Below are 21736 nucleotides of genomic sequence, written 5' to 3'. Positions count from 1 at the left end.
TTAACATGGAATTGGGCTTCAACAATTGGGGACCTAAATTTAGAATACAAACTATTGAAGCAAACTTCTTTTTTAGGACAAAATATTGATCATTGAAGCAATCTTAAATTTTTTTTTTTTTTTAATTTAAAAAACACCCCTATTCATTCAAAGCGAAGAATCGGCAAAAGTTCCAAGACAAAGCCTGTTAGATTACAAATCATGTAAGTCTGAATTAAAAACATCAACAACCCCAATGGGAGGGGCATAAAAAAAAAAAAAAAAAAAAAACAAACAAAGTCCACAGGTTGGCTTGTTCCTATTTTGGCCAGAGCATTCGCACACTTATTAGGCATTAGCTACTCTAAAGCAATGACCAATCTTCTTATGGGAAATCCGGGAAGCCAAGTCTTGCAATCATTAATAAGAAAGGAGATAAAATTATTAGAGTTATTACCATTAGCAATTAGATCCACAATAGCTTTAGCATCTACTTCAATTTCTACAGCTTCAAGATTCATGCTAATACAAAGGTTTAAACCATCCCTATGGGCCCAAATTTCAGCAAGCAGATTGGTAGTGGTGCCAATGTTCCTAGAGAATTCCTGAATCCAGTGGCGCTCCTCATTTCTGATCACCCCACCTCCTCCTACAACACTTGGATTTCCCAAGAAAGCTCCATCGGTGTTAAGTTTGTACCAATTGCTGGGAGGCTTCTCCCATCTGATTTGGACAGATGGGAGAAACCTCCTTGTGCATTATCTCTTCTTGGATGTTTGCATTGTGGGTTTTGTTAGTTTGGTTGAAAGATTTCAGCCAACCACCTAAGTCATTGGAAAAGAAATTTGGGAATTTGTTGGATAATCCCAGCTTACTCCAGCAATGCTTCGCAAAGACACAATCATGGAGAGCATGTGTTAGGTTCTAAAGTTTAGAACTTTATGTATTTAGAACTCTAATTTGTATTGTTAGCAAACCATGATCAAAACAACGTGTTTAGAAGTGTTTAAAGCTAGCTCAAAGTTGTATGTCAATGTAAAGTTGGAATCGAGTGTAAAGCAGAAAGCAGTGTGGCTTTCGGCCTGGCTCGATCGATCGAAGCTTAGGCTCGACCGATCGAACGTCAGGCAGATTGCTTTTCTGCAGATTCGTCCAACTCAGCCCTATTTGTTTTAAAACGTTTTTAGGGTTTCTTATTTGTCCTAAGTATAAAAGGCAAACCCTAACCACGTTTTAGTGTTGCTCATATTGCGGTTTGTGTAAATCTCTTGTGAGATCTAGAGGAACTTTCCTTTACACAAACTTAGGGTTTTCAAGGAGGAGATATTCTCTAAACCTTGATGATCAAAACAGTTGCTGCCATTAAAGCTTAAAGAATACACAAAGCGGGGGTGCTTGTAGCTGGTGGGAATCCAAAAAAAGGAGTCCATGGATTCGGAGCTTGCACGTGGTTGTGTCAGTAAGTTCTACTGGTTGGTAGCATTAGGAAGTCGAGCGGGGGTGCTTGTAAGTCCTTTTGTATGAATTTCGATTCTTTCTGATAGTGGATTCAAGTTTACCTTGAAGACAGCTAGGTCAAATCCTCCCCAGGTTTTTACCAGTTTGGTTTCCTGGGTGATCATATCGTGTGTTATTTATTTTCCGCTGCTTTGCATGATTTGATCTTTATTATTGTGATAACTTAGACTTGTTTAATTGGACTAAGTAACAACTTGGATAATTACCTAGGTTTAATCAATTGTGTAAGGGGTCTAAAAACTGTCAGCATGAATTATAGATTCAAGATTGCTAAAACAGATTGGGCATTCAATCAGCACCATTATGCCTCTTTTGGAGATGCATTCCCTCACTGCAATGCTATTGTGGCAACACATCCATAGAAAGGTCTGAATTCTTGGCAAAGTATTAAGCTTCCAAATCCAATGTGCCTCAAAAACTTGCTCACCTCTCTTTCCCATTGACAAGCTTATATGCACTTTTCAAGTCAAAATCTCCACTAGCTGAAACAGCCCAGACGAACCTATCTTCACCTCTAGCTGCCATGGATATTGGAGTAGCTTTTAATTCCAAGAGAATATGGGGAGAAAGAGCCATTGAAATGGCTTCCCAATTCCATCCATTAGTCGTAACAACATCTTTCACTTGGAGGTTAGCTTCTTGTAGAGGGAGAGGACCTTGCACAGAACCACTGATAGGACTAGAGGGAAGCCAATTATTCTCCCAAAAATTGAGATTGCTTTCTCTACCTAACACCCATCTAGATCCAACTTCAAAAATATCCCTACCCTTCCTTATGGCAACCCAATTTTGGGAACAAGGCAGCTTATCCTCTTCCTTTGAAACTAATCTATAGGGGGTCAGATATTTTTTTCTCCAAAACCTTCCTCCATAGAGCATCCTTCTCATTATGAAACCTCCAATTCAGTTTGGCCAAGAGGGCCAAATTCCTGCCTTTGGCTGAGTGGAGGCCAAGAGCTCCTTCTTTCTTGGGCTTTGTAATTTTCCCCCAACCAACCTAGTGCATTTTCCCTTGTTATTAGTTGACCCCCAAAGAAAATTCCTATTAATCCTATCAAGATTACTCAAAAGATTAGCCGGGAGGGAAACACATTGCATAACATAAGTTGGCAACGCTGAAGTGACAGATTGGACAAGAGTGGTTCGACCAGCAAAGGATAACAGATTAGCCTTCCACCCTGCAAGCCTCTACTTAACTCTATCCAAGATTCAATTAATATCTAAACATGGAGGTTTCTAGATGCTTGATAGGAAATCCCAAATACTTCCCCAAGTTTGGGGTAGAATTAAATCCCAAGGTACTACATAAGGACTCTCTCTTCTCCCTATCAATCTTAAAATTTTTCACATATGATAAATCCTTGACTAAGCATTACTCTCATTACTACTTTGAGAAAATTATTGAATGCTCCAAAAGTAATATTTTCTTCTTTGACATGTATTGTTCTTTTTACCTTGAATTTAATTAGTAGAATTTATTATTACGCGAGAGGATGAAACATTAGCACTAATTTTTATTCTCACTAGTATCCCTTTCGGCATGAAATTCATACGACTAACTATAGACTACTTTCTTGAGATCTTAAAATCTTGTGGTATGATTTCCCGTACGTGTTGCATGTCTTGAGAACTCGGAGAAAGATAGTCAAGCCAAATGAAAATTTTCATCATGTCTCAAACATTGTTCACATTCTCATCATTTCTGTTTTCACCCTAACCTTTTTTTTGAGGTGAAGTCGCACTCACAATTAATAGTCTACAGTATCAACTAATGTTCCTCCCCACTTACTTCATGACTAAATGGATGAAATCAAATTTGATGAGAAAAATTAATATGCTACAATTCTGGTATCAATTGAGATAAGTAGAATAACTTTATTCATCCCTAGCTAGTATAAAGATGGTACAACATCCATTTCTCAAAAAAAAATAAAATAAAATAAAGATGGTATTTCACCCTCACGGTAGAGCTTTCATGCCATAAAGGGAAATAAATTCCTCCAAACAATATTCTTGGCCCATGCAGAGGATCCAATTAAAGGGGTCTCTGAATCTGATTCATGCTTCAACCACTTTTCACGGCTCACAGTATAACAATTATTTAATGTTCCCAAGAGAGAGCGATCGTGACCTTACAAATTTGTCAAACCCTGAAAAATACACTACAACTGTCGTAAACAGTAGTTAAGTGTACAACAAAGACTGAATCAATAGGTTTAGCGGAATAAAAAAATAAAAAAAAATAGAAAAAAAAGAAAAAGAAAAAAAGAAGAAGAATCATGAGCGGCTTAAAGTTAAGTATGTACCCTTAGATCTTGTTGTGCCGTGTTTGGATTCCCATCACTTTATGTCCCTTATTTAATGCATATATAACTGTTTTTTAGCCGCATTAGCTAGCTCCTCCGTACATCTACATGACTTATGGCCACCTAACACTGCAATAAGATCACGCAACTGTGTCAGAACAATAAAATCAAATCCATATAATTAACTTAATTAATTAATCAAATAAACAAACAAAGAATTGAGCAACAGAAATGCCAGCTCTGTCAGATATAATTGTTTTCACTGATTGTTGTACAAAAGCCAACATTTGGGGTTGCTAGATAGCTCTTGCTTCTTAGTCTCAGTTCTCAATGTTAATGTCTTTTTCTGTGTCTCAGTCTTTCTTGATATAGCCCCAAAAACTGGGGCTTAAGCATAACACAGATATCTCTTTTCCGGATTTGTAGCTCCATGATATATACTTTCTCCTGAATAGTCTTCTTCACTTTCGTGCTTTTGGTGTGTTTTTTTCTGTAAGTGTGTGTGGCTATAAGTGTTAAGGCTTCATATTCCGGTTTTGGTTGATTAAAGAAACGGCGAGTCTTGAAGCGTGATCATCATTCATCACTGCAAACATTCTAGGTCAGTATATATAGAAACCTAATCATTATCCTAGCTATTTTCTTTTCATAGTTGGTGCAAGTAGTTATGGTGATTTTGGTGCTTACAATTAATGCATCGACATATTATATGACTCGAAGAGTGAATGCATGATTCTAAAAAAAAAAAAACCAAAAAAGAGTGAATGCATGTTATAATAAATTATATAAAAAGATTATTAGAATAATCTTATTGATCATAGGTTGATAAGCCAAAAGATTTATTACAGAGGACCCACTACACATGTCAATATATCATGATAGGTCCCACAATAGAGTCGGTATTACTTGTGATTAGAAAGGTGTTAAGTTGATTTGACTGTGAATTGCATATCCCATCTGAACAAAGCTTTTCTGCGATCTGAGATATTCGTTTCTGGTTAGGTCCATGTGCATGGCAGTAGTTAATTGACGTAGTCTGCATAAAATATTAGTCACTGCTAGAAACTTTGGTAGTTCTTCACACGTCCAACTTAATTCTTAGCCTTTCATTTTATTATTCTTTTCGTTTAATTTTTTTTTTTTTAATTCCATATGTTTTCTTTATTATATTATTATATAGCAACATACAAGCTCTTCTTTTTATTTTTTATTTTTTTAATTGAAGGCATAGATGTTCCTTACCTAATATTAAGGAGCCTAATTAAGTGTTTGTCCAAACAAAATCATTTAGCTTTTTAGGGTTTTTTTTTTTTGGGGTTGGGGGGGGGGGGGGGGGGGGGGTGGGGTGTCTCAATTTTTTTTTTTTTTTTTTTAAGTTTTTAAAAATTATTGATTTGATAATAAACTAATTTATAGCTTTTTATCACACATTAAAATAAAGTTATATTTTTTCTTTGGTAGAAAATAAAGTTATATTTTAAAACACTATGTAAATAAGCAACTAAAGATTATGAGATACTAAACAAACACTAATTAACTTGAATAAGAATAGGTTGCCTAGGTTGTTTGTCTCACTAGCAATTTGCAAGGAAGCTTTCTATTGTGCTGTTTAGTCCAGAAAGTTATATTTTATTGTGAGAATAAACAATAAATCGAAGTTGATTTTTATTTTTTAACATTTCAAGTGAATAAGAAATTTGAACAAGTTCTTATTTTTTTTTCATTCAAACTTTACTTCACAAATAGTTGATAAATCCTTGTTTTCATCTTTTTCATGAAATCAAAATGGTTAACTTTGTACTTATTGGATTCCAAAATCAACAGTAAAGATAAAACATTGTTAAATAAAATGAATTAATAATTACATAAATCCTAAAACTTGACATTGATTTCAAATGAAATTCCAAAGTTCTAATGGTATTAATATCTATCTAATAATTTGATAATTATTATAATCATTCTGTCTATAGATATGCTGATTTTCATACCAAATTTTACAACTTGCTAATTTGTTTGATTATGAGTGGTCAACGAAAAGCGGTGGGTTTATACAATCAGTAGTGAACAAAAAGTGTCTAACACTCATAGTTGTACAAGTTAGGAAATTGTGAAATTGAATATGATCCTAAAATTATTCTACTAATCTCTTTCATCAGTGCGTTTTTATATGGGTACTAAAAGACTCATTTTGCGTGAATATCAAGCAATATTTTAGAGTAAAAACATCTAAAGAATGCAACATTGCCATCAACTTGATTGTATTTATCTATCAAGATTTGTTACATCATCAAGAGTCTTATAACTTATGGTATTAATTTTTAAATTTTTTTTTTTTTTTTTTTATGAAGAGAATAAGTGTTAAAATCCATGATTCATGTGAAGTTATGTGTGAGTTTCTATTGATTTTAAGGAAACATTAAATTTTAAATCCTATTATTTCAAAAGTAATGAATTAAATTTCAAAGCCGTAAAAAGTATAACAAATCAAATCCTACACAGTTTTGTTTTGTTTTTGTTTTTTTTTTTAATGTACATGACTTTGTTCACAAATTTTTTACAATATTTGAGATAACAAGTGGCCAAGTGATAAATAATAAAATGATAATAGTAGTGAGTTTATGTGATCAATAACATTTTACCATTTTAGTGAGTTGTGATACAATGTTTTTAAAACTATAAATTTGATATTCAAAATTTTAATTTTAATTTGAAATTAAGATCAAACTTAAGGATTTACATGTACTTACCCTTACAGGAAAAATTTCAAGATAATGTGTTATTGGACAAAGCCTATTTCAAGCAAAGTTTGTACTCATGTGCATGTTATCTTTTCCTTTTCATTCTTATCCAAGCAGAAGCAGTGATTGTGATCTCGTGTTTGTAGTTCTTCCCCAAAAAAGTGAACGATAATTATGGTTTCTGCGGCTTTGGCATTGTTACCGACACTATCAGTGATCAAGCAGGCAACTAACGTTTTTGCAGGTACAGTTTCTGCAGATGCGTACACCATTTTCTTTTTCTTTAATGAAACTACAGTTGCTTTCATTACTCCCCTAATCCCTATGCTACTGTATATATATATATATTTTTATACAACCCTGTTAACTATTTTCATTTTTATGTAGTTATTTTTATTGTGGAAGCAGTGAAAATTCCTTAATTACGTCAATTAAGGAATATTCTAAGTCTTAATTATGTCAATTATCTCCTGGGCTTTAAGCTGAATCAGTACTTACTTTAGTACGGGTGTTTGAAATCATAATTAAGTATATTGGAATATGCAAATAATTATCATGTGTAAATAGAGTTTCAAAGCTTAACATGAAAGTAACCAGGAAAAAAAAAAAAAAAAAAGAATCGCTTACCCCAATATATGGTCTCCACCAAATGCAAAATCTCCAATTCATAAGTTTGAACTTTGAAGGATAATCTTAAGCTAAACTAATATAAATAGTCATACAATTATATTTCATCACATGAATTCATGTCTTGTCTCTTTTACATTCATAAATGGAATTTATAGGGAATGGAATAAAGAGGATGGTGGAGTTGGGAATCCACCATTGCCTTATTTGAGAGTTTTTAAAAGGAAAGGAAAAGGTGGAAGGTTCTCTTCCTTTTCCCTCATTTGTATTCCTTGAAAAGTAAGGGTATTTTTTTTCGAAGAAAAGCAAGTTAAACTTACCTCCATTGCCTATAGTGGAATTATATTTCTTCACTCTTATCATTCTTTTCATGGAAAAATTTAAGTAGTTCAATTTACTATATATCCTTGTTATTTCTCTTATAAAAGATTTTTCAATATTTAGTGAAGTTAGTTCGTTAGCTGTGTAAATTGAAATTTAGACCTTTTTTTCTTAGCCAAGTGAAGTAAGTTTTGATAAAATGAAAATGACTAGTAAATATTGTTAGCATGTGTGATAAAGATAAATATTCACCAATTAATCCATAAATACCTAGAGTCAAAGTTTACTTAACTCACCCCAAAAAAAAAAAAAAAAAAAAAAACTCAAAATTAAAGCATGGTATTAGCTTGGCTGCACTTTAAGAACAAACGAGCTCTTTGAGCTAAGTTGGAAAATTAGTGAGCTTTGCTAAGAATCTTGTAGTTTAATTTTTTGACATTTTTTGGTGCTTTCAATAGAAACATTTAGGTTCAAATTCTCCTCTTTAAATATTGAATTTTCAAAAAGAAAATTAGTGGGCTTTAAAGCATTTGTGTAACAAGCTTCTTACAAAGCCATTCCCAAATTGAAGTATGAATGATACTAATAGCTAAAAAAACACACTAAACTCTTCAAGTACTTTAAAAAGGCTAGTCTAAGGTAATGAAAAGACAGCCTACGAAAATGGCTGATATAATTAATGGTAATCTAGAAGTTCATACATGGATGAAACTAAATGTGCCATAACCACTTGACCATAATTTGAGTGGGATACTAAGTACATAATGAGAGTCTAGTTCAAATTGGATTGTTACCACTTGCTTTGGATTTCTTTAATAGGTTCTTCAGTTCTTCTTGCCAATGTTACCACTTGCTTTGGATTGTTACCACTTGTTAGGGGAACCCAATTGGATGGACTGGCCCAACTTAAGCACAATTATGTTGGTGTAATCATATATATTTTTAGTTTTTTTTTTTGGCTGAATATATATTTGTAGTTATTTTTTTGGGCTGTAAACTAGTCTCAAGAATAAAAACTAGGCTTTAGTTCTGCTTTAGCTAATGCATGGACTATCCTCATGTATGTCAGTTTTGTCCCTTCCCCGCATAATACAGCAAATTTGAATTTTTTTTTTTAAATAAAAAAATTACTGTTTATTAGATTTAAGTTTAAATAGTACTGGAATGGGGATTTGGGATGTTTCTGTCTGGGAAACTGAGAAATGTATTGTTCTCAAGCATCTCAAGTATTTTTTTTACCCTGATTTATTTTGCCCAAATATCTAGTTACTTCACTTTATATTATGTATGGTTTTCTTCTGCGTATCATGGTAATAAAAAATTCAGATGTACATATTTCTCCCCATATGCTGCAGGCAATATATACATGCAACAAGGTGAAGTTCGAGCAGGTGAAAGATAAACTATACCAACATCGTTTAGTTCCAGTATGTTGAGATGGAACCTTGGAGTTGCTCTTTAATTACTAAAGGATAAGCCAACACACATGGTATGACTTAGCCCCTAGCTAGTTTTTTAGACAAATAACTCATTTAATTCAACTATTGCTCTACATGTATATTACTTTTCTTTTTTTTTGTTCCGCTACATGTATATTACTTCTGCATGCATATATGTTGAATTTCCTTGTGTGGATCTTTCCCCTAGATCTGCTAAATTGCTTTGCTGGTGTAAAGTTGTGTGTGGAAATATATGGTGACTCATTCAATTTCTGTGATATTGCCATAATTTACCATAGACATGAAACAATTTCCATATTTTCTTGCTAAAAGATTGCAATTACCATATGATTTAACAATGTTCATGGGGTTTAATTTTCCTTTGATGAACTTTCTTTTTTTGGTTGAGAAACTCCTTTGATGAGCTTAGGGTAAAGCGTGGATGGCAAAAGATATTAGGTTACAGATATCTAGAAATAGATATTGCATTTGTTTGCTACGCCTCTTTTCCTTTGGAAGATATAGTTTTTATTTATTTATTTATTTATTTTTATTTGGGAGATAATATCTTGGGGATACTCCAATTAAGAGGTTAATATAACATAATTATATGGACCAACGCTTGACCCAAAAACTTAATCTAATGATTTTGAGCCTAATTATGCTATATTAACCCCTCATTCTTGTCATTAGTATCCAATTTAGATTCTCACTACTTAACCAATCACACCACTCTCGTGAATATTGCAAAATTTTCCTTTTAGTTATAGGGTCAAATTATTGATGTTAATTTGTTGATCACTTTGGTTGTTTTTGGTGCTTTTAAGCTACTTTGGTGCTTCAATAACCCTAAATATTGATAGAAACAACAACAGATGATTTATAGGACAAAATAGAGTAGTTTTCTAATTTTATATTTTTTTTCACACCTAGTAATTATGTTCACCAACAATTTCAATAATGGTTGAGTTTTCAATTTATTGGAAGTTCGTATCAATTATATATACAACAACACACCTCAATCCTAAAACTTTAAAGTTAGTTATGGATTCTCAATAGACTAATTAAAATTAGTCATATGTGTGTCATTTTATCCTATCGAACATACTTTCATTTACACATAACTAAATTATCTCAAGCAACTCACATGATCACTCATTCTATCATCAATAGGGATAACCCTCATCGTAAGTGAATTTCTAAATTTCACATTCTATCTTTTTTTTTTTTTTTTTCCCACCTATCTTTATTTTAGCTACACACATTTTATGACCATGTTACTTCTTAATGGTCCAACATTCAACACCATAGAGCATAATTAGTGTTATAAAAAATTTTCTTTTAACTTAATAGGTATTCGACTATCACATAAAACTTCTAATTGTTTTCCCCACTTCATCCACCCTCAAGGGGTATAACTAGGAATTTTTATTTTGGGGGGAGGGGGTATAATATTGATATAATCTATATATATATATAATAATAATAATAATAATAATAATATGTGAAACTAATAGAAACTCAAATTAGAATTTCAAATTAGAGTTTCAATTTTGCGTCATGTGTTCTAAATTATTTATTCTTAAAGGGTTTTAGTTTTTAATTTTAGAATCAAATGTGGGACCACATCATAAATATTCATCCAAGTGAGTTATTAAATACAAAAACCAAAAATTTTAGAATAAATGAATCGTAAAAAAAAAAAAAAAATGCTTCACAATAATTTTTTTTTTCACAATAATTTAAAAAAAAAAAACATGGAAAATTTACATTTTATACATAATAATATCCTAACAAAATTTTTTAAAGAGTTAACCAAATATAAAAATAACTATCAATAATATTTAAATTATATATATAGGAATTATATTATACATTTTATTGTATATTTTTAAGTGTATCTATGCATATGCATGCGGTTACAAGCTAGTAATCATAACATATTAATACATTGAATGCAAAATTATCAACTTTAATATATCATCATATTTTTAAATTTTAATGAACATACAATAATTGTCTAGTTCACAATAAACATATAAAAAATATCCAAAAACAATATTATGAAAAAAAAAATTTCACATCGAAATTATGCTTGACGACAATCTTATATAAAATAAAATTCATCCATTATCTTCTCAATAGTGAGATTCTTTGCAATTTCCTCACACTTACAATTTTTTTTTTCGAACGGTCTCACACTCTTTTAGATTCACTTTAGCAAGGACATGTTTTTTATTGATGAGATTGAGTTGTGAAGGGTTTGTTGAGTTGTTGAGAAGAGAGTTGTTGTGTTGAGAAAAAAAGAAACATTAGGCAGTGTGGGGCAGCACTATAAAGGAGGAAAATGACCCGAGCATTGAGATTGAGAATTGAAGGGGGAAAAAGTAAAATTTTGCTTAAAAATGGGCTGCCAATTATGTTATTTGAAGAAAGTGGGTTATTGTCCATGCATTAATTACAAGTATTTGGACAATTGGATGGATCATTTATTATTTTATTAAAGAACAAATGGTCATTATCTATTGGACTAAATATAAATCTTAGGACAATTAGTTTGGAGGGATATATATATATATATATATATATAATATAATCCATATCTTTTTCAATTTCTCCATCGTCACGACTGGTTGATTTAAGATAACAAAATCACTAGTCTTGGGATCTCTTTAAGATCAAGTTTTAGAATTCCTTCATCTATATCTATACTTTTAATATACATACATTACACAATTTACACTTGCTTTGTAGTTCTACTTAATTGAAAATTTGTAGTATCGAAAAACTCTCTCCAAATTTCTAACACGGCATTAACTAGTTTCATCCACTGAAGGGTGCCAAGGGACTTAATCTGAAGTAGAATTATTAAAAAAAGATAATAGGCACAAGGGCTAGTATAAATGTATAACTAATAGTTAACATAATAGGAAATGATTACCTGATAAACAAAATATAAATAGAGTTGAAATATGTTGTACGTTGAATACATACTAAAATGTGATGGGAAATACCAAGTACCTGGCGTGCCTATCGTACCAGAGCTCACCCTTCATGCACTCAAGAAAAGGAATGATTAGCTTTTGATGCTTCCATAGCATATAAATTGAAATGATATATATATATATATATATATTATATACTTTTTTATTTATTATATACATGCTGATCAATGCTCTACTACATATATCCTTGACCTTGAGTGCATGCTGCATGCAGTATTGCATTTCTTTTACCCTCAAAATTTATTTTGTTATTACGTTTATCAATTTCCTCCATCATTATTCATTAGGAGTACTCAAGTATAGACAAAAATCATGTATCCTTCCAAACATAAAAGCCCCATATTTCATACTATTTAGGGTACTTAGCCATGTGATATACACTTATAGGCTAAGGTATGGCTAAAAGAAGGTCACATTACAGTACACTAATTAAGAAATATATATTGAAGCAGAAAAAAGAACACTATATTATCATGTCAGACTAAGCCTGAGCGGCCAGTTCTGGATGTAAAAAAGAGATACAATTAACATCAAACACATATCGCATCAAGCTTGAGCAGCCTGTTCAGTCCATGCATGCAATACCTTTTGAAGCCAAATAATATGATACGGAAATTCGGTATCAACAAAATTATTGAGTTCACATTAATCATTATTCATGTCATGGATGCACAGACACCACTTGGTACTTGTCAGTGAGAAATTAATCATTATTCATCTGGAGAATTCAGTTCATGACAAAGATTCTGCATATGTTTCAAGAAAATTTTTTAGAAATCATTTTTTTTCCTTCAACACTTTAGTACTTGTGAGTGAGAAATTAATTATTATTGGTCTGGAGAATTCAATAGTTACAGTACTGTCCATTACAAAGATTCTGCATATCTTCCAGCAGGCACTTTTAAAATCAACAGGGTTTTAAGAAAATTTTTAGAGATCACTTTTTTCTTGAAACAACTGCAAATTTGATGCTTGGATACCTGATTTACTCTATGAAGGGATTGCTATCTGGTTCAATAGTCTTACTTGATGTGATTGAGCATTATTTTTTCTACACCAACTTAACTGAAGATTCTATTTTCAAGAATACTTTTTAACATACTCACATGCATACTAATACATGTATATGTATAACCAAAGGTATATATTAGGCCTTCTTTTCATCTATATGAAAGCAAATTGCATATATATAATAGTAATAGAGAAAAGAAAATGATCAGCATAAGATTTTTTCAGGGAGATAAATATCTTGGGAAGACTACTTAATTAGTTAATATATTATATAGAGACACATTTAACTAAAAATGCCTAAACTCAATGAGTATAATTAGCTCAACTATGTTATATTGACTATTCATTTTTCTCATTAATATCCTATGTAGGACTTCACAACTTAACCAACTAAGTGTCATGCATCATCAACACCAATAGTACGCCCTTTACTCAACCATGCTTAGGGTAGACATGACATGGGAGTCTTCCTTGCACAACTATGGGAAACACCAATACACAATTGCCTTGACTCACCACTAGTAGAACCCTTACTCAACCATGGTTAAGAGAACATAAGAGTCTTCCTCATTCTACTCGGTGGGACCCACTAATGAACACTTGTCCTTGAACCATCGGCTCTGATACCACTTGTTGAGGAGATAAATATCTTGTGAAGACTCTTTGAGTAAAAATATAACCTATAGAGACACATTTTACTCAAAAAGCCTAACTCCAATGAGTATGAGCTCAACTATATTATATTAACTACTCATTCTTTTCATTAATATTCCATGTGAGATTTCATTGCTTAACCATTCACATTACTCACATGTGAATATTCTAACAGATTTTTCATTAAAGGGAAAAAATCCAGATAAGTTTGATCCTCAAATAACGATTTTTTCCCCTAAAATTCTCTACCTTTGAATTAACGGAATTATAAAAAAAATAAATAAATAAATAAAAAATAGCATAGTAAGCCATACAGAAATATAAGATGAAGTAGTTCAAGTTAACTAAATGCCATCTATACACAAATCTAAAATGAAGTAATTTACCTAAAATTCAAGCCAAAGAAAGTTCATATCTTTCTATGCAAATGTTTAGAGTCATAGTTCATCTCCACTTGCCCAACCAAAAAAAAAAAGGGGAGTCACACATGATCTCCACTTGAGAGTTATATATATATATATATATATATATATATATATATATATATATATATTTTTTTTTTTTTTTCATCCATTGATTGGAGCATCATTGTTACAGATTCTAATTTGAGTTTTAGCTGCATTTCCCCTTCTTTAAATACTTATTTGGATTTCTTTATAATTATAAGACCCTTCTCATTAGGTTTGCACTACAAAAACCCCATGACATGCTTCTAACCAATCACCTTCTCCAGAATTATAAAGTGCATTTCTTCGGTAAGTAAAAATTGATAAGTTAGTGAAGCAGGAAATTTAATGAAACTATTAGAATATACAAAACATGGATATATGATACCAGATTTAAAAAAAAAAAAAGGTGAATACAGCTTACACCATTATAAAATGAATGAGAAAATATGAAAAATAAAAATAAAAGTGAGAGAGAGAGAGAGAATGCAAAGAATTAACGTGCTAGGATTTCAAAAATAATTATCTCATGCATCTAACATATACCATCTCTCTCACAACATGTAGGTCTCACAATTGGGTGTGATCCATATGTTGTGGGAGAGATCATGCTTAAGTTGGTTTCCATATAACATTTAAATTCATAACAAAAAGTTCTTGATAGCTACAATTTACTATTGAGCTCTTTGTTTACAATAAACCTACCAAAGATTGTTAGAAATTGTCTCAAATTCCTATGTAGAATTAGTTTCAATATTGGAATTCCTCGAAATGGAAACAAAGAATCTTCTTGGTATGAAATGAAAAAAATATTCTTTGTTCAAGAATAAATATGTTATTCCTTGTCCATTAAGGAATATGATTGGAGCTTTATAAATAGTTATTATTGGATATTGCAAATAGTTTGGTAGTTTTTGCATGCCCAAGGGTACTCCCACATTTGGAGAGAAAAAAACTCATAGAGAAACACGGAATAAGTTTCTTCGAAGAGTAATTCGGTAGATTTTTGGGGTTGAATGATGCCGGTGTTGTGTTAATAGTTTATTTTGTTAGTATGAGGGAGTCATTGAATGTATTGGGACTTCCGACTTTGGGGTTGTGAATTTTTGTGTGTGAGGATTGTGAGTTAGTTAGAGTAGTTGTAATCCATATCATTAATAGTAGATTTTGGTTGGTGTGGCTTGTGAATATTGACTTGGGATTGGCCAAACTTCGTTAAAATTATTGCCTTATATAGATATTTCATTTGTAGTAAGCTAAATTCTAGACTAGCACAAAGTTACAATACTTGTACTAAAAATAGCATTAAAATCATTGTACGCACTCCAAGTAAGATTAAATATAATGAACCTTGAGTAGAATTATATAACAGACTTAAGCCTTGACAATGGTGTTTGTATCTTTAAAATCCGCACTCAAACTCAAGAGGTGAAAGCATGAAAAATAACTTGAGCTTGGAAAGGTGAGACCTTGAAGGAAAGGGTAATTGGATTAGATGTGGAATCAACCAAGTAAGACCAAATTAAATGATGCATGAAAGGCAAACTAGAATGAAGGCCACATGCACACAATGATTGAAGCTTGAGTGTTGAGCGTAGTTTATAATACATGTTGAGATTACTGATCAGAGACATGGTTGGAAAAACTCCAATTGAAGATGATAAAGACACGGGCCAAGGGGAAAAAAGGCCAATAAAGGCTACATATTAGGGGTGTGATCTGAATAACGCAACCTGAAGTTGATCCAGACATGTCACTAGAAAGAAATTAGATAGAGGAGGTTACTTGTAATGAACTAAGGAAAATCGCTCATTATGTCTATGCTATATCCAAAAAAGAATAGTAGTCACAATAGGGGTTCTTTGTAATTGTTTATAAATTCAAATCAACCAAAAATATGTTGGATGTGGAATTTAGCACTATACCTCTATTCCAACACAACACACTCAACTAATTTAAAGGCAATTTAGCACACACAATCTTCTTCACTTAAATCTCTAACATGCTTGTCTAGGCTCACATTGTAAGGTAATATCTCCGGGTCCATATAGATGAACTCTAATATCATTTATAATAACTTAAGGAAAAACATTACTCACATATGCGCTATACATTAGTCACATTTGATACTCCTTATAGTAGTTTTGTATAACTCAAATCAATTTAGTATATGTCCAATATGGGACTCAAAACACACTCATAAAACACAAACTCAACTATTTCAATATCAATTTAAGGTATGGTGTAGATAAGGTTAACATTCTTCCTTGGTTCGTTACGTTAGTAATCAACATGGTCTATCATACTTAGCTAAGAAGATCTAGGATACTTGATCAGAAGGAATACTGAAAACCAAGTGCAAAAAAACAATATACGTGTGAACATTGATGTAGTTGGAATCATCATGATTGTCTTGTTAGAAAAATATCAAATCAAGAGGTTGTCCATGATAAGGAAAAGATCAAAATGAGTCCTAAAGAGTGGCTAGCAGCAGTGGTCAGAGAAAGAGCCTAAAATGTGCTTATTGGAGATGCGAATTAGAGGAGGCCGTAGAAGCCTGGCCTTGATACTATTTTATAAAAAATAAAACATAATTATGATATCATGTTAGAAAAGGTAAAACATAACTTTGACACCATGATCATAAAGTACATGAGAGAATACGAAAAATAAATATAAAAAGAAAAAAGAGGGATTGGAGAGAGGGAGAAAATGCGGGGGATTAATATGTTTTGACTTTAGAGGCCTGCATACGCAGTCGAAAGTCCTCCATGACTACGTATTAGTTTTGTGTCAATGAACTCATTCAAAGGTATTTGTAGTAGACTAAATCATAGATTAATTCAAGTAGGATTAAGATTACTTTATTTACATTTCAAGATTAAAAATAATGAACCTATATTAGAATTATATAACATATTTAGACCTTCATTAGGATTGAACGTTTAAATCTTTAACACAAGCTATCCCGTTGATTCTAATGCAATTGTGTATGATAATATTCGATGTAGAGACAACTGTTGGATACTTTGTGCTCTTGAAAACGTTTTAAACATCCTGAGAAACTAATTATTAATTAATGATTGAAAATATTGTTAATTTAATGGAATTTTCTACTTTGAAATAAATCTAGTAAATATTTCTACCTGGAAGTTCTAGAATCTGCTGCATATTGCCTAGTGGTTCTCTTGCCATTCTTGGAGTGGAAATCGTGGTATCAAGTAGATCTGAGACTAGTCCTCTTTAAGCTGCAAGACAATGATATGATACTCCAAGATGCTTTTGAGTAAGGATAACTGCCATGTCCATGAGCTAAAAATAATAGATTATTATAAAGAAAAGAAAAGAATATGAAGTTTTCAGTATTTCTTTTCAAACCTGCTGCTTAGAAAGAGAACAGATCTCTTGTACAAAACAATATTCAGAAGAGCTCAACCACTAGTAGCCTTGTCTAAGGTAATTTTTGAACATGTCCTCTTGTATTAGAACTAAGGAAGAAATTACCCTAAAATTGAATATTGAATATATTCATGTTTTCTTGTTGCTTCTCTAATTTCTGTTTCTGTTTGATAATTCTGATACAACTTTGCTACTAGCAAGTAATTTTTGTCCGAACAGTAACCAACACATATATGATAATGTTTAAACATTACAATAAAAGAAATAATTCAAAATATAATGATGTTGACAAAATAAAGCTCTGAATTCTTATAAATGTTAATCCAAGGAGTACAACAAGTTTTTAGTACTTGGTTTTAACATTCAACAAACAATTCATTAGGACACATGGCAATTGAAGACAGGTAAAAACACACCTTTTTTGATCATGCACTGAAAAAAGGGAGCACCTCAATATGTCGACTGCAATTCTTGTCACACCCACCCAACCAAGGATTTCAAAAGAATTGGTTTTCTAGACAATGAGATTGCAAAGAATTATTTGAGGTAGCCAAAAGGTTTGAAGTAGGGTTTTGATGTTGAGAATTTGAAGAGGTAATGAAATATGAACTAGGGCTTTGCTCTGGGGTAGTGTTTGGGGTGGTCATGAAAATTGAACTAAGCATTTGTTCTTGGGCATTGAAGGTAGTTGTGAAAATCGAAGTAGGCTTCATTTCTTGAGGTTTCGAGGTGGCTGTGACAATTGCACTAGGGAGTCTTACTGGTACATCACCTGTGGATGGCTCCACCGCCATGCTTGTTGTTCTGCAGCAAAAGGACTGCATATTGGCATTTTTGCTGTTCCAATTCACAGGAAATCCCGGAAAATCTTCTTCGAAATTCCCCCCACTTGAGACTGTGACATTGTGCCCCACGATGCCCAAAATTTTCTCATTGATGCTTACAGAATTGATTTGATGCTCTAGCAAGTGATTGTTGTTGCTAGGCTCTTCAACCTCAGGCATCATTCTCAGAGAAGATTTCATTTCTTGGCTACAGAAACATGCTTTCTCACCAGTCTCAAGGGGAGTAGAAGACCATACCTGTCCCAAATTACTTGGGCTTGCTTCAGAACTTTGTTTAGATTTCTCAAGGTCTCTGATTATCATTTTTTCCCTTGTTCTCTCCCTTGCTCTTTCTCTTGCTTTGTCCCTGGAATCCCTTGCAACTCTATGTATTTTTCTGTTCTTTTTCACTCTGGCTAAGCGATTGACAAATTCACCATCATCCACAATCTCCAAATTTTCTGAAACCACTTCACTTTCTGATGTAAATGAGACAGTACTCTTAGCAACATCACTGCAACTAAATTGCTTCACTTGTGACATAGTACTTTCTGTGAGTTCCTTGATTGCAGTCTTGGACTTAGAAAACAGCCATTCAATGGTTTTGCTTGCTTTATCAAAGCCTAACATGTCTTGAAGATCAAAGAACTTACGCGCAATCTGAAGGGACAACCTCATTCTGCGATCTCTAGGACCTTGAGCAGTACAGATCTTGCTGTGCCTGTCCTTCTTACCAGTCCTCTTTCTGGGGCTTGTCTGTTTTGGACCACCATTGCTCTTCTTCTTTGGAATTGTTCTTTTAGAAGGAATCAGCTGCTCGGAGACAGTGTTGTTGCTACTCGCTTCCTTAATGTTATCTGAAGCCACAACACTATTTTCAGTCTGAGCTTGAGAAGAAATGGTACCTACAAAGAATTGCTGTTGTAAAAAAAGGTTACTAAAAAATTGATCATCATCCTCAGCAAAAAGAGGAGCCAAGTGTGAGCTAGTGTTTTCATCATTTGCATAGCACTTCTCAAGCATGGTTTGGTTGGTGTATGTAAAAGGGCTGTGACTGTTGCTACAAGGAAACATGGCCTCTCTTTAGCTCACTATAAGCTTTTGGAGAATACTTGGTGATCTGTAATTAACAAGCTACTGCTGTTTTATGCTACAGAAAAAATAAACAAAACGTACTAGAGGAACATGGAGAGGACGATGGTCAATTAGCCTAGGCTATTTGAAATTAAATGCTATGCCAGCTAGGTACTGCCATAAGAGCTTGAAATAGGGGGTGTTATATAATTACTTGGTGGAATTTATATTAAAAAAAAAAAAAACTAACTATAATTTCAGTTATTTTATAAAAATATTTATTAATTAATAGAGAATAAAAATGAGTTAGTAATAAACTCAGATGACAACCAATAAAAACCTACAAAACTCAACTGAGTATTTATAAACTAAGTAGGTAGTAGGTAATGATGTTAAAAACGAAAGAACACCAGAAAGATAAAGAGATTTTAGTCTAACCACAAATGAGAGAGTTACTGTTGTTGAGAACTTTGCTTTCACCGTGACCTTTTGTTGCAAAAAGTAATAAACTAGTGTGGTGCAGCATGGATTGAGAGAGAGAGAAAGGGATAGCAAGGTAGTGCGAGTGGTACTGTAGAAGTAAGTGGATACGAAAGAGAAATATAGGGCGTTGAGGATGCTATGGATCTGTGAAAGTGGGGGAGCTAGATAGATACGAATTAAGCACAAAACCGAGTATTGCGACATTTCACGTGGGTGCAGGTGGGCAGCTTGATAGCAACGTTTCCTGTTCTTTTCAGAGATAGAAAGAGAGGGAGAGAGACTCGGGGAGAGATAGATAGAGAGAGAGAGTTTCAGCTTAATTAGGGTAGAGACATGGCCAACTCTATGAGTAGGAACCCTAGAAAGAAAGAAAGAAAGAAAGAAAGAAAGAGAGTGAGTGAGAGAGAGAAAGAGAGAAGGACAATTATATGATGAATGGAACAGAGGCCATATTGTACAAAATTGAACAACTTTACCGACTTGAAAGCCAGCGCTTCTTTGACTGGACGACCAAGTGTCCTTTTCTACTTCTCTGACTGCATTTTTATAATTTATCTTGGGTTTCTATTTTGAGTAACGGTTGTTTATTACACACACCAAATCACTAAACATTGTACCTACACACATGTTTTTAGTTGAAACAGTTGCTTACTGCACAATCTTAATATGTGTATAAGATCATTTCATTAGTTATATATAAAAGTTCTTGTGAGGTGGAGGCAAAAGTCGGAATTCAGGCATTTCAAAGAAAGATTCACACTTATATAAACTTAGATTATGTTTATTACTAAAAAAAAAAAGAAGTCATTTCCCTTTTATTTTTATGATTTTTTTCATATATTTTAATCCTTGAATAATCTCACAACTTTTTCCAAAAGAAGCTCCTCTTAAGCTCTAAACTTTGTACGATTTAGTTCTTTCCAATTACGCCTACTGAACAATCTTCTCTTTCTCTTTCTCTTTCTCAAATCTCAATACATGCCTCTCACATTCACAAAAAGAAAGAAATCTAAGAAAGAATTGCACATGCTCATCATCCTCCACTAGACTTCTACCATTTTCACATGCTGGTTCTCTCTGCCAGACCTTGACCTAGCTAGGAATTATTTCCTTCCATAGCTCGAATCAAAATCTTTTGTGATTGTGAAAATGGTAATACTCCTCTACTTTATGTCCCTTTCTATTATCCCATTTATACATACCATTTATACATACCATACCGTAGCCTTAAAAAGAATGAATAAATTCTCCTTTCTTTCTACTTCAATGATCATATCCCGTGGATTTCGATTTGACAAGGTTATTGTCCTTCACTAAAGGAATGTGAGCATTTACCAAAAAGAAAAGACCATATCTAGGCAAATCCACATGATAAAAGAGGGTATTAGGTATACCAATGATTATAGAGTGTTCTAATTATGATAATTTCTTTTAAATTATTAGAAGTAACTAGTATATTTTTTCCAAATCTTGATAAATAGAAAATTAAATTGCAATTTACAATTTTAAGGTTACTATTAAAGCTAATTTCAAACCTTTGATATGTACCTTTAAGTCTCTAAAGCTAATTACATAGCATTTAGATTTAAGCTCTTCCATCCATGTACCTAGATGGAGAGATTGAAAAGAATGTGAATCAAAAGATAAGAGCATGGTAGATAAAGTGGGGAAGTGCATCAAAAGTACTGTGTAATTGTAGAATTCTTATTAAGTTAAAGTAGAAATTCTATAAAGCTGTTATACAATCAGCTATGCTTTATGGTATCAAATGTTGAGCTGTTAAGAAACAATATATTCATAAAATGAGTATAGTTGAACTAAAAATTTTAAGATAGATTAGTAGAAATACACGAAAATATATGATTTGAAATGAGAAAATTACCCAAAAAAAAATGGGGTTGACCTTGATTAA

The 21736-nt window shown here is 32.5% G+C and overlaps 1 protein-coding gene and 1 long non-coding RNA gene across 2 annotated transcripts; one reads left to right on the top strand and one right to left on the bottom strand.

The window, feature by feature from the left end:
• The first annotated feature begins 4008 nt into the window (after positions 1–4008).
• LOC126713472 (uncharacterized) lies at positions 4009–9181 on the top strand. Its single transcript, XR_007651353.1, has 3 exons — positions 4009–4404; positions 6659–6785; positions 8845–9181. It is a non-coding gene; the product is annotated as an uncharacterized LOC126713472 (long non-coding RNA).
• An 8547-nt stretch (positions 9182–17728) lies between these two features.
• On the bottom strand, positions 17729–20202 carry LOC126715081 (uncharacterized). Its single transcript, XM_050415516.1, has 2 exons — positions 19780–20202; positions 17729–19172 (listed from the first exon to the last, which is right to left on the bottom strand). Exons 1-2 carry the CDS (start codon positions 19865–19867, stop codon positions 17941–17943), a joined length of 1320 nt encoding a protein of 439 aa, XP_050271473.1. The 5' UTR covers positions 19868–20202; the 3' UTR covers positions 17729–17940.
• Between the last annotated feature and the right edge of the window lie 1534 nt (positions 20203–21736).

The sequence above is a fragment of the Quercus robur genome, chromosome 1 (genome assembly GCF_932294415.1).
Source record: "Quercus robur chromosome 1, dhQueRobu3.1, whole genome shotgun sequence".
Classification (NCBI taxonomy): Eukaryota; Viridiplantae; Streptophyta; class Magnoliopsida; order Fagales; family Fagaceae; genus Quercus; species Quercus robur.
This window is presented reverse-complemented; position numbering and strand designations above follow the sequence as displayed.